Raw genomic sequence first — 13,905 nt, 5'->3', positions numbered from 1 at the left:
CATATATTGAAGAGACTGTTTTGACTAGGTTAAAAATATAATATTTGCAGTAAAGTTAATTGATATAGGAACTATATCGACGTCTATGATTTCCAGAAATGTTATCTAATAAATATAGACATGACATTACTTTTTGTATATCGGCAAGTTAAATTTATGATTAAAAAAATTTAATAAGTAATTCCAACCAAATCTAGATAGATTATCTGGTACTTATTATTTGATATTTATAACGTCGAAACTATCATTATCATTACTGTACTTTTTAAAAACAATATTAATAGTTTATTTTAGTTTGTGTGTTTGTTACTTAAACAGAAAAATAGCAAATTTATTCGATAATCACGTGTCCTAATTGGGCGGTTCATCTAATCGGTGGTCTGGCCTGCTTTTCAATACCGTACCGGAGAAGACTGTAGAAGAGGTGATGGTCTAGCGCTAGCGTCTAGCTCATCACCTCTTAGAGGTGATCAGTCAAAATAGAAAAAATGTATCAATATTATTTTTCTACGGCCGTGCTTAAACAGCCACTTTCTAGCACGCATTTCGTTTTCGAAAGATGGACATTTCTGCACGGCGTGCGTGAAAGTAAATTTTCCCGCACGGCGTGCGGGAAAGTACAATACTTTCTAATATGGCATTATAATATAATATAATACATATTAAACTAATATTTAGATATTATTTACTAATTTATTTCAAATGTATCTTATTGTGTTCATGTTTTAATGAAATTAACGCAATAATTCGATGAAATAAAATTATTTCGACATAATATTTAAAAGTCAAATCAGTAGACAATTACAACGGTTTTAAATCGTCGTCATGGAAACCAAAATCGTCGTCGTTGTAACCCATTAAATTGAATGTTTGGTTTTGACAACCTTGTGAAAGAATTAATTTGTGTATTTTCACTCCTAATACAACATTCTTTCACCGTTTTTGCTGTAAATTTTAAAGAACCGCTTGGATTGACATGAAATTTGGCGTACGCATAGCTAACATGTCAAAGAAAAAAGTGTTATGGTGCCGATGTGTGCTTTTGCCCTTGGGGTGATTTTCACCCCATCTCGGGGGTGAAAAAATATATGTCCAAGATAAACCCCGAAATGGATAAACTGACTAATTACTAATTGTAAGCAACTTTTGTTCTATAGAGTTTTTTCACCAAATCAATACTTTTCGAGTTATTTGCAAGTGAATATGTTCATTTTACAACAAAATAATCACGTTTTTAGACGGTTTTTCACAAATAAGTCAAAACGTAAGCATTTTGTCGAAAAAATATTTTTAGGAAAACTATATCCAATAAAAAAGTGAAAAACGGTGTATATATTAGGTCTCTATACCTAACAAAAGCAGAGTTATAGCTAATGAAAAATAGGTTCATATTCGAAAAATTCCAAATAGAATAATTCAATGTGAAATATTCAAATAACGAAGCATTCTTGTGGAAATAACTTTACAACTTTTTTAAAGTATTTAAAAAAAGCTTTATTTCTGTTTTTATAAAAAAAAATTCTAGCATCAAATGTAAGCAAGTTACGCTCAAAATAAAGTTGGTCCCTTTTGTTTTGGCAAAAAAAAACCGGAAGATCACCGCCCAATTAGCAACTTAAATTAAATTAATCATTACCGCTTCACAAGTTACTTTACGTATGCTGTGTTTATATGGTCTGTAAGTTTCATCGATTCATAGTGCTTATTTTTGAAAAATTTTGGTTTTAAAATAAAATTTTTAAAAATTTTAATTTTGAAAAAACTGTTTTTTTAAATAACTTAAAATTTTTTAGAGATACCAAAAATATTAAACAACAAAAAAGTCGGCTTTACTTTTCTGAATTTTTTTTATTTTTTTGTTTTTCTGTAAGACAAAAATTGGTTAAGATTCGGTGTTTCTAAAGTTGCATACACTCGTGATTAGTGACTCGTTCCTCGTGACCCTTTTAACTACAGCTCTTTCACTTTCAAAAATAAGGACTGTACCGATGAAACTTACAGATCATATTTTATGATCAATATATACGCGAGTAAAAAACTTGTGAAGTGGTAACAGTTAAGTTCATTTGAAATGCTAATTAGAGGGTGAATTTCCCGATTTCTTACCAAAAAAAAGGGACCAACTATATTTTGAGCGTAACTTGTTTACTGTTGATGCTAAAAATTTTTTTTAAAAACAAAAATAAGCATTTTTTAAACACTTTAAAAAAGTAAAAATGAGTTTTCCCCAAAAAAGTGCTTCGTTCTTTGGGTATGGCACGTTAAAATATTCGATTTGGAATTTGACGAATATGAACTTATTTTTCATTAGCTATAACTCTGCTTCTACTAGGTATAGTGACCTAATATGTACACCTTGTTTTTCACTATTTTACGTGATATATTTTTGATAAGAATTTTTTTTCGACCAAATACTAACTTTTTGAGTTATTTGCGAAAAACCGTCTGAAAACGTGGTTATTTTGTAGAAAAATAATTAACATATTCACTCGCAAATAACTCGAAAAATATTAACTCGGTGAAAAAACTTTATAGAACAAAAGTTACTAAGAATTAATCATTTTATCCATTTCCGGACTTATTTCGAACATATATTTTTCACCCCCAAGAGGGGGTAAAACTCACTCCTAGGGCAAAAGCACACATCGGCACAATATCACTTTTTTTTCTTTGACTTGTTAGCTATGCGTATGCCAAATTTCATGTCAATCCAAGCGGTTCCTTAAAATTTCGGGGTTTTGCAATTTTTTGCCTTTATAGAATGTAGGTAAGTTTACCTTTAAAGAACCTACTATAAATAAAAATTGATATGACTCTATTCTTTGCGGGGAAGCAGGAAGAGTTAGTAACAATACTTTTTCTAGGGCCGTATATTTGGAAAAAAGCCACAAAAATAGAGTTATATCAATTTTTATTTAGAAGTGAAAATACCCAAATTGATTCTTTGACAAGGTTGTCAAAACCAAACTTTCAATAAAATCGGTTACCACGACGACTATATTGGTTTCCAGGACGACGATTCAAAACGATTGTAATTGTTTACTGATCTAATTGTTTACTGTTTTAAATATGTCAAAATAATTTTATTTCATCGAATTATCGCGCTAATTTCATTAAAACATGAACACAATAAGATAAATTTGAAATAAATTAGTAAATACTATCTATAATTAGTTTTTCTACAACCGTGTTAAAAATGCAACTTTTAGCACTCCATACGAGCGTTAAAAATGCTACTTTAAGGCACTAGTGCTTTAAAAATTTTAAGGCACTGCAGTTCGTATTGACCGTATAGGCAATTTTGATGTAATGTCAAAAAAATATAAAAATGGAATGTCAGTCAAGTTCAAGTAAAAGTTTTTGTAGATATTGTCCTGTAATTACGTTTGAAAAAAAATATTGTATGATATGCGTGTTATAAAGTACATTTTTAAGGCACTCATGTGAATTGCAGAACTCGCTTCGCTCATTCTGCAAACTTTCACATGCGTGCCTTAAACGTGTACTTTTAACACTTATAGCATAAATAACTATTATTGCATGTATTATAATACATTATAATGTCATATTACAAGGTGTTTTACTTTCCCGCACGCCGTGCGTGAAAATTTACTTTCACGCACGCCGTGCGGGAAAGTGCAACTTTCGGAAACGAAATGCGTGCGTGAAAGTGGCTCTTTTAGCACGGCCGTAAAAAAATAACTATTTTAATATTTTTTTAAATCTTAAGTGTTTATTACAAATCTATTCGGTAGATCCCTCAACTCTTATCGAACATGATAAGAATTATCAGTTATTTTCAACGATCGAACAGTGGTATGTAAGGTATTATCTTTTTGTTTTATATTTAGTATTATTTGCAATGAGTTATAGCAAACGTGCATATAAAATTAATGAAACATTCAAATTTATATTTAGTGTGCATATGTTTTCTTTTCAATTCTTTTCGTTTTATTTTTAAAATAAATATACAATATGGCAAGCAAAGATAAAACCAAGGTATGTATAAAATATTTTATATTTTAGTGCCATTTCCACGACGGAGGTCGGCAATCATCATAGCTATTCGAACTTTGGAGACAGCTGCTCTGTAAAGTTCATTTGATGTATGTACATCGGTACCATTGTCTCAGGTTGCGCAGCCACGATATTCTGCGTCTCCCTATGCTTCTGTTTTCTTGAACATTTCCCTGTATAATGAGTTGGAGCAAGTTGTATGTCTCTCCACGTTAACATGTCCAAGGTATTAAAATTCTCTGGTTTTGATTGTATCTAAGACTTCCACTTCTTTATTCATCTTTCTCAGAACCTCTTTGTTTGTGACGTGTTCTGTCCATGATATTTTTAGAATTTTTCTATATACCCACATCTCGAATGATTCCAGTTTTTTCATTGATGCCGCATTCAAGGTCCAGGCTTCCGTTCCGTAAAACAAAGTCGAGAAAACGTAGCACCTACCCAACTTTACTCTTAGCTCTAACTTCAGATCTCTTGTGCAGAGCACTTTCGTCATTTTGTTAAAATTTGCTCTAGCCTTTCCTATTCTAATTTTAATCTCCTGGAAGTAATCATTTGTGGAGTTGATCATTGTTCTAAGATATGCATATTGGTCTACTCGTTCGACAAGGGTTCCGTTTGATTCTCGTTATTTCTTGGCGTTTTAGATATTGTCATACATTTTGTCTTCTTGATGTTCATTTTAATTTATTGGGATCAGGATAAAATGTGAAATATTTAAAAATAGTATGTATCTAATTATTATTAGAAATATAGCAGAATATTATCTGTATTATACTTTATTTGTTTGAAACCGGCACCTCATTGCAAACGCATATATTCACTAATCTGCGTACAGAAGATAAATTTAGGCTATTGATTGTGTATTTTTGAAAGGAACTACAACGTTAACGGGGTTTTATTGTTTCATATAGTCAATGGAGCTCTAAATATGAGAAACCCGTGGAGTGCTATCATTTAAAGGGGTGCGTTTTTGAGAAAGGGGTGAATTAGTCCCTAAGCACAAGGCGAATTAAGGTGAGTTCTATGCACTTTTGGTACAAACAAGTCTACAGGAAAATTGTTCTAGTTAAAAACAGTTAAAAGTTAAAATAGTAAAGTTAAAAATAGTTTTTTTACAAAAATATATTCAAACGAAAAGCAAGAAAAAAACACCAAAGATAGCAATTTTGTTTTTTGCCCCATAACTTTTTTTACGGGGATATAGGTTTGGGAATTGCTTCAAAGAAAAAAGCTTTCATCTTTTCTTTTTAAAATGACGTTTAGTAGAAGTCTCTATACAGCGATTTTGGCCCATTTTCCTTGTTACTTCTCAAACATTTTTCTATAACTTTTTTATACGTAGCTTTAGGGATATGAAATGTCACATTTAATAGGAAGAAAAGTCAATTACTTTTAAAATGGTCTACTGTAGAAGGCTTTATTTTAAGTAAGATATTATGGTTGTTCAAAGTTTTATACTTTAATACCTGGTTGCACCAACAGATCTTAAGCTTAAGACGTGCCTTAAGCTCAGCTTACTCAACATACGCGTTGGACCATTGATTCTTAGAACAATTTTCAGCTTGCTACAATGTATTGCCACGTGGATTGCATCTTAATTTTCGTCTCAGTTAACACGTGCTTTAATAATAATAGAAAATTATCGATTTCGAAATTGAGCTGTGCTAAGCTGGAGCTTAAGGTTTGTTGGTGCAACCAGGCATTAATGATTTTTGATATTTAAATTTCTCATTATAACTTTTTTATTGTATATTTAGGTATATACATTGTACAATAAAAAAAAGCTTATTTTCTTTACTTTAAAATTTTGTCAATAGTGTACGAGGTATAAAAATATAAATTTCGCTAAAGAGTAAAGTACCTTTATATTTCACAATATCGAGAAGTGTTGTTAAGAAAAGTTATTTGGAATTAAAAATTATGTTATAATATGCGATTATATTCTTCTAATTGAAAAAAAAAACAAATAAAATTTAAAATTTTTCTCAAATTGCGGTTCATTTTAAATTGAAAGGATGAAAGTTATTTTTCGCTGAAGCAATGCCTATACCTTTATCTCGATGGAAAAAAGTTATGGGGCCAAAAACAAAATTGCTTTCTTTTGTGTTTTTTTCTTGCTTTTCTTTTGGATATATTTTTGTAAATAAAAATATTTTCGACTTTAAAATGTGACATTTCGATAGTAAATTTAACCTGGAATAATTTTCCTGTAGATGTGTTCGTATCAAAAGTGCATAGAACTCACCCTAATTCACCCTGTGCCTAGGGACTAATTCACCCCTTTCTCAAGTTAAATGGTAGTAGTAAGTTAAATGCACCCAGTTAAATGGTAGCACTTCGCGGTTTTTTCAAATTTAGAGGTCTATTGACCATATGAGACAATAAAATCCCGTTAACCTTGTAGTTCCTTTTAGCTCTCTTATTTGGAACATAATCAATAGCTTAATAGTGATCAAACTGAAATCACTCAAACTGATATCACCTCCTGTTGAAATGTAGTTTTAGATATATTGTTTTTCAAATAATCCACCATATTCGCATAGTAATAACAATACAAACATATGGACTATATTTATTCTTACCTAATAGATATGCAAATGATGGACCAGTGTTGGCGAATCAAAAAGGGCCAGAGTTACATGTTAAATTAAATTATTAATATTAATGTTAATATTAATACAGAAATTAAAAACTGATTTATTTTGATAAATTATGAATTACCAATTTTTTGCGTTTTTATACCTTGACTAGGTTTATGTTAGGTTAGGGTTCCTTTATTGTCAGTCTTTTCTTTATATTTTGATTCTTGGATACTGTAAATATTCTCTCGTTGACATATATTTTTGCTATATCTTTTAACCTATTTGGTACGATTATGAGTTTTACTTCTTATTTGGTACTATTGTTTTTGTCTACTCCCGATCAAAACAGCCAGTATCCTTTATGCATTTTCTTTAATCATTTTCCTTTTATCTTTGTGTCAAAATAGCCAGTATCCTTTATGTATTTTCTTTAAGCAATTTGCTTTTATCTCATTGTAAATTTTTCCAAATATTTACCTTTTTCTACCTTTTTTCCCCTACTACTTCTGACGTTCCATGTTTTCTATTTAATCTCTTATTTCCCCTCGTTCTTTATCCTGTCATTGGTTTTACTCTTTTCATTCTTATTTCTTTTTATATGGTGTAATTCCAATGTCTTGTATCTATTCCTCTCCTTGTGTATCGTTGTATTTGATTCTTCTTGTTCATTTCCTTCCAGTTTTCTTGGCTCATTTTTAAGGGAGTTATTCCTGATTGGACCATTTTTCATTATTATTGTCCTATTTGCAATCTTTTTCATAGTGTATCCTATCTTAGTAGTGATATCTTTATATTTTTCATCCTTGACCGTTTATCTGATTTTGTCTGTATGTCCCTTTCTCTCTTTTGTTTTTATTACGCCTATTTTTTCGTCCTTAGATTTTGTTCTTAGAATTTTAAATTCTGGTTTATGTGTCTAAGGATTTTTTAAACTAAATATATTGTAATGGGAGTTAACTTTGCTCGTTATTTTTAGGTTTTTCATTATTATTTTGTTTTTTGCATGGTACCAATTAGTTTCAATATGATATCTACTAATAATAAATTGTTGTCTTGTCTGTTATCGATAATATAATATGCAGATGACGATAAATTGTTTTATTATTTGATAAGCAGGTTTTCACAATTAATTTTAATTTTTTTTAACTACTCCGTACTATTGTTTTGGTATTTTATTTATTCATTTATTTATATACCGCCAGTTTGATATTCATAAAGATATGTATATCAATTTTCCTATTTTGATAAAGTATCAAAACTACTTTAAATTAATATTGCTGTTACTTTTCATAAAATCTAGCAGAAGGCATAGAAACATCAGAAGCGTATTTTTTAGCTTAAAATAAAAATATAATGTTCCTTATAGAATATATTCTTTGTCCGTAGCTTTCGTCGTTTGTTTTTATATTCTGTCCTATTTCGAGGCAATAATATTCCTTTCGCAGCATTATTGTTTTACATGTATGGATCGCTGGTCCGTAGCAAAACCCCCTTTTCGGAGTTGCCCAACCCCAAACAATCTCCAACAAGGTTGCTAAGGTTTCAGGTGTCCACCCGTTTGGTCAAGACCACACTTCGTGGAGGTGAGGATAGGAATGGAGTAGGAGAGGCTAGATGTGCTAACTAGAAACAGCATCTTATAGTGCGCATCACTATTCCTTTGAAACCCAATTGTTGACCAACACATTACATTTAAAATTACTCACATAAATGTGATCTGATAATGGATGGAATTTTGATATGCTGAAAGTACTTAGCTGATTTTTAGTAAATGTTTTACACACAATCAGTTTTTTGAAAACATACACCTCTTGTCGTTTTGATTCTTTTAAGTTTGCCTGCTGCTCTTCTCCAAAAGTTTAGCTGCTCAGTTTTCATCCTGCTATTAATATTGCGCACGACTTTTGCCAAACTATAAAATCCCTTAAAAATGTTTAGACGTAATATTTAATTATAAATTTTGGTTATAGCTGGAGAAGACACCAGGAGCAGATTTGGGAAAGCATTACGAACGACATGTGTTTGCACTAATTACATTGAAATGTCTGTTGCATTCTGGTATCAAGAACTTCTGGATTGCTTCAAATTTAGCGATTTTGGGCGTATACGATGATATTATAATAAATATAACATACCAAGATGGTAAAAAAGAGCTATTTTTAATACAAGTTAAAACAATAGAAAAGCCCGATCGTCCTATAGTTGCCGAGAGCTTTCTTTCCAAAGATAAAGAATGTGGAACGCTGCTGAAAAAATTTGAGAAGGATTATTTGAACATTACGACAAGTGAAAAAATTAAATCTCTTATCGACTATACCGAAAACAGTAGAATATTTTTTATTCATCTGAATAATTATCAACTTGAACTAGCTCAAAAAATAGAAAAGCTAGAGTTTGAGAAGCGAAATATTGAAGATTTTAGAGATTTTATAACAAGTGTAAATTCTGAATTATTTTCTGTCTTTAAATTGATTGATAAAACTGGTGAATTTGATGAACAATTCTTAAGCAGCTTTTACTTGTATCCATATCAAGTAGAAGTAGGTTGTATAAAAGAACAAATTCAAGAAATATTGAGTGGAAGAAAGGAGTCTACGATAGGAGATGCCTATATTCATAACTTTTACAGTTATTCTTCCTCTGGTAATTTTGTACCAAAAATTTATATGCTAGATATAAAGGTACTATTATTAAAATCATTCGATGAATTTGGAGCGTTTACTCCACCTTCAGATATAGTATTTGCAAAACCAAAAATTTTGGAAACTTTTAGCAACTTTTCCTTTTCTGTTATATTTGAATTAGAGTCTGAACGTATTATTTGGTCACAAATTATGCATCAACTAAAAGAGTATTTTACATTAAATATGGATGATAATAAACTATTTGACTATTGGGAAAAACCTTTATCAGATGAAGTACAAGAACGTATTAACGAAAAACACCAATTGCTGCAAAATTGTAAAAACTTAAATGTAAAAACATTGTATCTCTTTATGGTAGCAACTAGACTAGCACCTTTTTATACAAAAACTGAAAGTGGTCAACTTAAAACCCACATGCTTCAGTTACTAACTCAATTAAATATATACACTATAATTTATAATACAGATAAATCTACGGAAATATGTTTTCCGGAAAACTTCAATGTTTTTAAATCTATGGGTGATATGCCAAAAGAGTTATTTGAACAGAATATTAACAAAATTTTTATATCGCTTAGAAAAAAGAGTAAGTTGCCCATAAGTAGTTTGGTTGCGACTAGTGGAATTGGAGAATGTATTTCTACAGATCAGTTTGTACAGTATTACAACAAAACCTTAAACATGAACAACGAAAACTTTGACAAAAAAGAAATATATATTAATAGAACCTTAACAAGATGTACACTAAATGAAAGCATATTACTTGGCTTAAGTATTCCATGCTGTATTATTTTCAATTGTCCTAAAAATTTGGAATTAGACAAAATAAACAATCGTTTAGAGTTATATGATCAAAATTTAGATATTAATAAAACAAGTATTCTTTTGGAGTTGAAAAGAGAAGACGATGGTTTAATGGTATATACCACGACTTTCCGATCAAACGTTGACACCTTTTGGATAACGCATACATCACCTTACAGTTTTAACTTATTTAAAAAAATTGAACCGTCCATGAATAGAAAGTTTTGTATTTTGCAATACGAGTTTACCAAACATTATGTAAGATACTTCACCCTATTAAATTCAACAATCAATGTAGAACATTTTGAAAAATATATAGAGACTGATCAAATTACTGACAACACTTTTATGGACTTTTGCAGACAAACTCCCATCAATATTATTTGTAATAATGCTGGCACGGGAAAAACTATGCTTCTTAGGTACCTTTTACAAAACTTTCCACCAGAAGAATATGTTATCTATATAGAACTTAGTAAATGGGCAAAACAAATAAAACTTTTAAAAACTTTTGAAGATTTTGTTGCGTTTTTAAAGAAAAATTTTGTAGAAAATATACCCACAGGCATTCACAAAATGTCTGAATATATTTTGGATTGGCACATTAAGAATAATCAATTAGTTTTACTTCTTGACGATTTGGAGGAAATACAAGAAACATCTGTTTTGGATATTTTTAAAACGGCGATATACCTTGGATTACGATTATCGATTGTTGCAAGATCGCATCATAAAAAAAGGTACGAAAATATTTTTGGAGTAATTTCATTTGAGTTAACTGAGTTCACGGCTAAAGACCAAGATAGCTTTTTTGTGAATTTTTTTAGGGAGTATAAAATTAAAGATGCCTCCAAAAGGTTAGATGATATTAAAAGCAATGTTAGTCTATTTGAAACGTCAAATATTGGATTATGCCAACAAACTATGATGCTTGCCAAAATCTTTGAAGATAACAAAGACGCTCAAGTAAAATCTACAATTGATTTGTATGAACAATATATCAATACCGTTTTAAAGAAATTAACTAATCTAGAGCCTCAATTCGTGTATGATACTGTTTGCAAATTAGCATTAGCAAATATTTTTACAGAACGTATAGTGAAAAAAGCAATTGAGTGGAGAGAATTTATAGTGTATGTTAAAATGTTAGACAAAGAAAACATGAGGAATTTACTTACAGAGTCTTACGAAGGGTCCCTTCCAGTATTCAGCCACAAAACTTACGCTGAGTTTCTAGCTGCAAAGTGGCTAAGCGAGCATTTTAATCAGAATACGCGGTTTGATGTTAAAATCATTTATAAAAATTTATATACAGAGCAATTGGTAACGGCAAGATGGTTCCTTGATACGATGTTAATAAAAAATTTAAACCATACTAAAAATATTCAGTTACCTACCATTGGTTGTTGCACGTATTTGTCCGATAATATTGGACGAAATCAGATACATTATACCATGAGCTACGGGAAGACATTTGATATTCACACTCAAATTGAAAATCCAGAACAAACTACTATTATTCGCCGAAGTAATGAACTGCTTTTAAAGGTATCCCAATCAGAACCAACCAAGCTTAATCAAGATGAGCCAGATATAAATCTTTCTGCTAACAATTTACTTGGAGTTTCTAATAAAAGCTACGATATAAACCTATATGTTGGCCTTAACCAGTTTCATAATACAACAACATACTTCAGTGATGAAGAGCCTGTAAAATTTGTCCTGTATTTTGACATCAACAACGTTAATTCTTCTAACATATCTACTATTTACAAATTGTTGTTCAATGAATGTGATGATCTTCTTGGAAAATCCGCAGTGGAATATGCAATTTTGGCAGGAACTTTAATAAATATCGAAAAAGTGCTAGGTTACAATATCGTATATACCACAGTTGATTTTTCCAATCTAGGCGACGAAAAGTATTTCATGTTATATTATTCTGCAATAAATGGATTCAGTAGGATAATTAAAAAGCTTCTGACCATAGACAATCTTAAGAATGATGTAATAATGGTAAGTAAATACTACATGTATCAAATTACAATGTTTGATTTATTTTTGTGATAACATTTCTGAGTTGCTGGTAGTCAACATCTTTATTTATTTATTTTTTATTTAAAAAAGACAAAGTCGTATCCACCCTAAGGCTATTAGCGACATTTCTGTAACATTTGTAACAATATTAAATCAAAAATTGGTAAAAATGAATTACAATTTGTACACAATTAAACCTCTGGAGCAATAATTGGATTCCACGCACTAACACTTTATTTTTAAAATGAACTTTTAGATCGCTAGCGACACTCCGACACTCTCTTTCTGATGCACCATTAGTATCTGCTTGTTCATATTTCCTTCTATGCCTATGTATGTGGGATGGTATCCACAGGAAGTGGATTCTTCTGAAACTTTCTTGAGCTTTCATTAGTTCGGCCGTGATTCTTTTCTCAATGGGGTGTTTATGGTATATATTTTGCATAGCTTTGACTGTGCTAAGAGAATCGGAAATAACTGGACAATAAGGGAGGTTTTTAATATATACATATTTGATGGCTTTAAACAAACCAAAGAGCTCTGCAGTATAGATGCCGGAATTCAGAGAAAGATGTAGGAGCATACCAAGGCGATGAAAAAGTCCATCAATATTCTTTTGAAGTAGAAACTTGAATCTTAATGTTGACTTAATTAAGATGTGTCACTTTCCCAGTCCGATACCTCACTACCAAGGTGTTTATAAATGTTTTTTCTTAAGGACGTGAATTTGCGTTTTATAGATCTTTCCTTTAAATGGGGGTAAACTTCACTGAGCATATCGGTTAAGGCTGGTAGGTGTGTGGTATATTCTTGAATCGTGGCTATAGGATCTGTTGATCCCGTGATATTCGTTAGGAGCATGTTACGTTGATCAAAGTTTAGAGGGAAAGGTAGAGGGTGATTTTCTATGAAGTTCTTGACAGGGCCAAGTAAGAGAGAAAATGAGCATTCAGAAGTGCTTGCTGAACTAATTTTAGCTTTTTAAGTTTTTGTTTGACTTTAGGTGGTGGAAAAATGTTACGTTTTTTTGAAGATAGATCTGCTTCAGGTGAAATAATTTCATCAAATTTACGTTTTGGTTGATTAATTATGTCACTGTCCTTATTTGATGCATCTACGTTGTTCGGTACCTCCGGGACATTAGAAATAGAGATTTGTTCATACTGAGAAGGGTTTGTATCATTGGGTGCTTGCGAAGATATATTTGTTGCGCTTAATACCGATGCTTCATTGTTTTGGTTGGGGTTTAGTTGAGCTAGTGGTTCGGAGCACTGTGATGCAATGTGACCTGGCTTCTTGCATCTAAAGCAAACTAAACTGTCTTGAGAAATGAATATTCTATATATCGTGTTGTCAAAAACAAGAGTAAATGACTCTGGTAGTGTTAGACTGTGAGGACTGATATAGATTTGTCTTCGGAAACTAAGGATGTGATTGTACTCAGGCATAGGAGCACTAATTTTGAGGAATGTAATGGGGGAGACAGGAACTATGCCTATTTTTTGTAACTCATTGATTCAAGTCGTGCAAAGTCGTGCGATATTGAAGGACATACGCCGGAGAGCACTAGTCGTTCCGCTGGTGTAACTAACCTTCTTGCTCTGACAATTTCACCTTGTATTTATATTTGACCATGATTATTTATAAAAGCATCCACTATTTGTTTATTGGATAAATACATACATATGAGATTATTAGATAATCTAGAAGAGAAGATTATATTTTTCGATTGAATTATATTTCCAAGTGGGAGAAGGTAGTCTTGAAGTTTGGTATTTCTAAGGCACCAAAGATAATTGCTTGGGACTTTAAAGGAA

The 13,905-nt window shown here is 31.1% G+C and overlaps 1 protein-coding gene across 1 annotated transcript in view; it reads left to right on the top strand.

Annotated features, from left to right (window-relative positions):
* The first annotated feature begins 3,849 nt into the window (after nt 1-3,849).
* The window catches only part of LOC114334778 (uncharacterized), a 43,159-nt gene continuing 33,103 nt past the window's right edge, over nt 3,850-13,905 (top strand). Inside the window, exons 1-2 of the mRNA XM_028284873.2 lie at nt 3,850-3,999; nt 8,573-12,067. Coding sequence (XP_028140674.2) covers nt 3,976-3,999; nt 8,573-12,067 — 3,519 coding nt within the window. The 5' untranslated portion in view covers nt 3,850-3,975. The remainder of the gene's footprint in view (nt 4,000-8,572; nt 12,068-13,905) is intronic.

The sequence above is a fragment of the Diabrotica virgifera genome, chromosome 7 (genome assembly GCF_917563875.1).
Source record: "Diabrotica virgifera virgifera chromosome 7, PGI_DIABVI_V3a".
Lineage (NCBI taxonomy): Eukaryota > Metazoa > Arthropoda > Insecta > Coleoptera > Chrysomelidae > Diabrotica > Diabrotica virgifera.
Note: the sequence above shows the minus strand (reverse complement) of the source record. Positions and strands in the feature narration are given on the sequence as shown.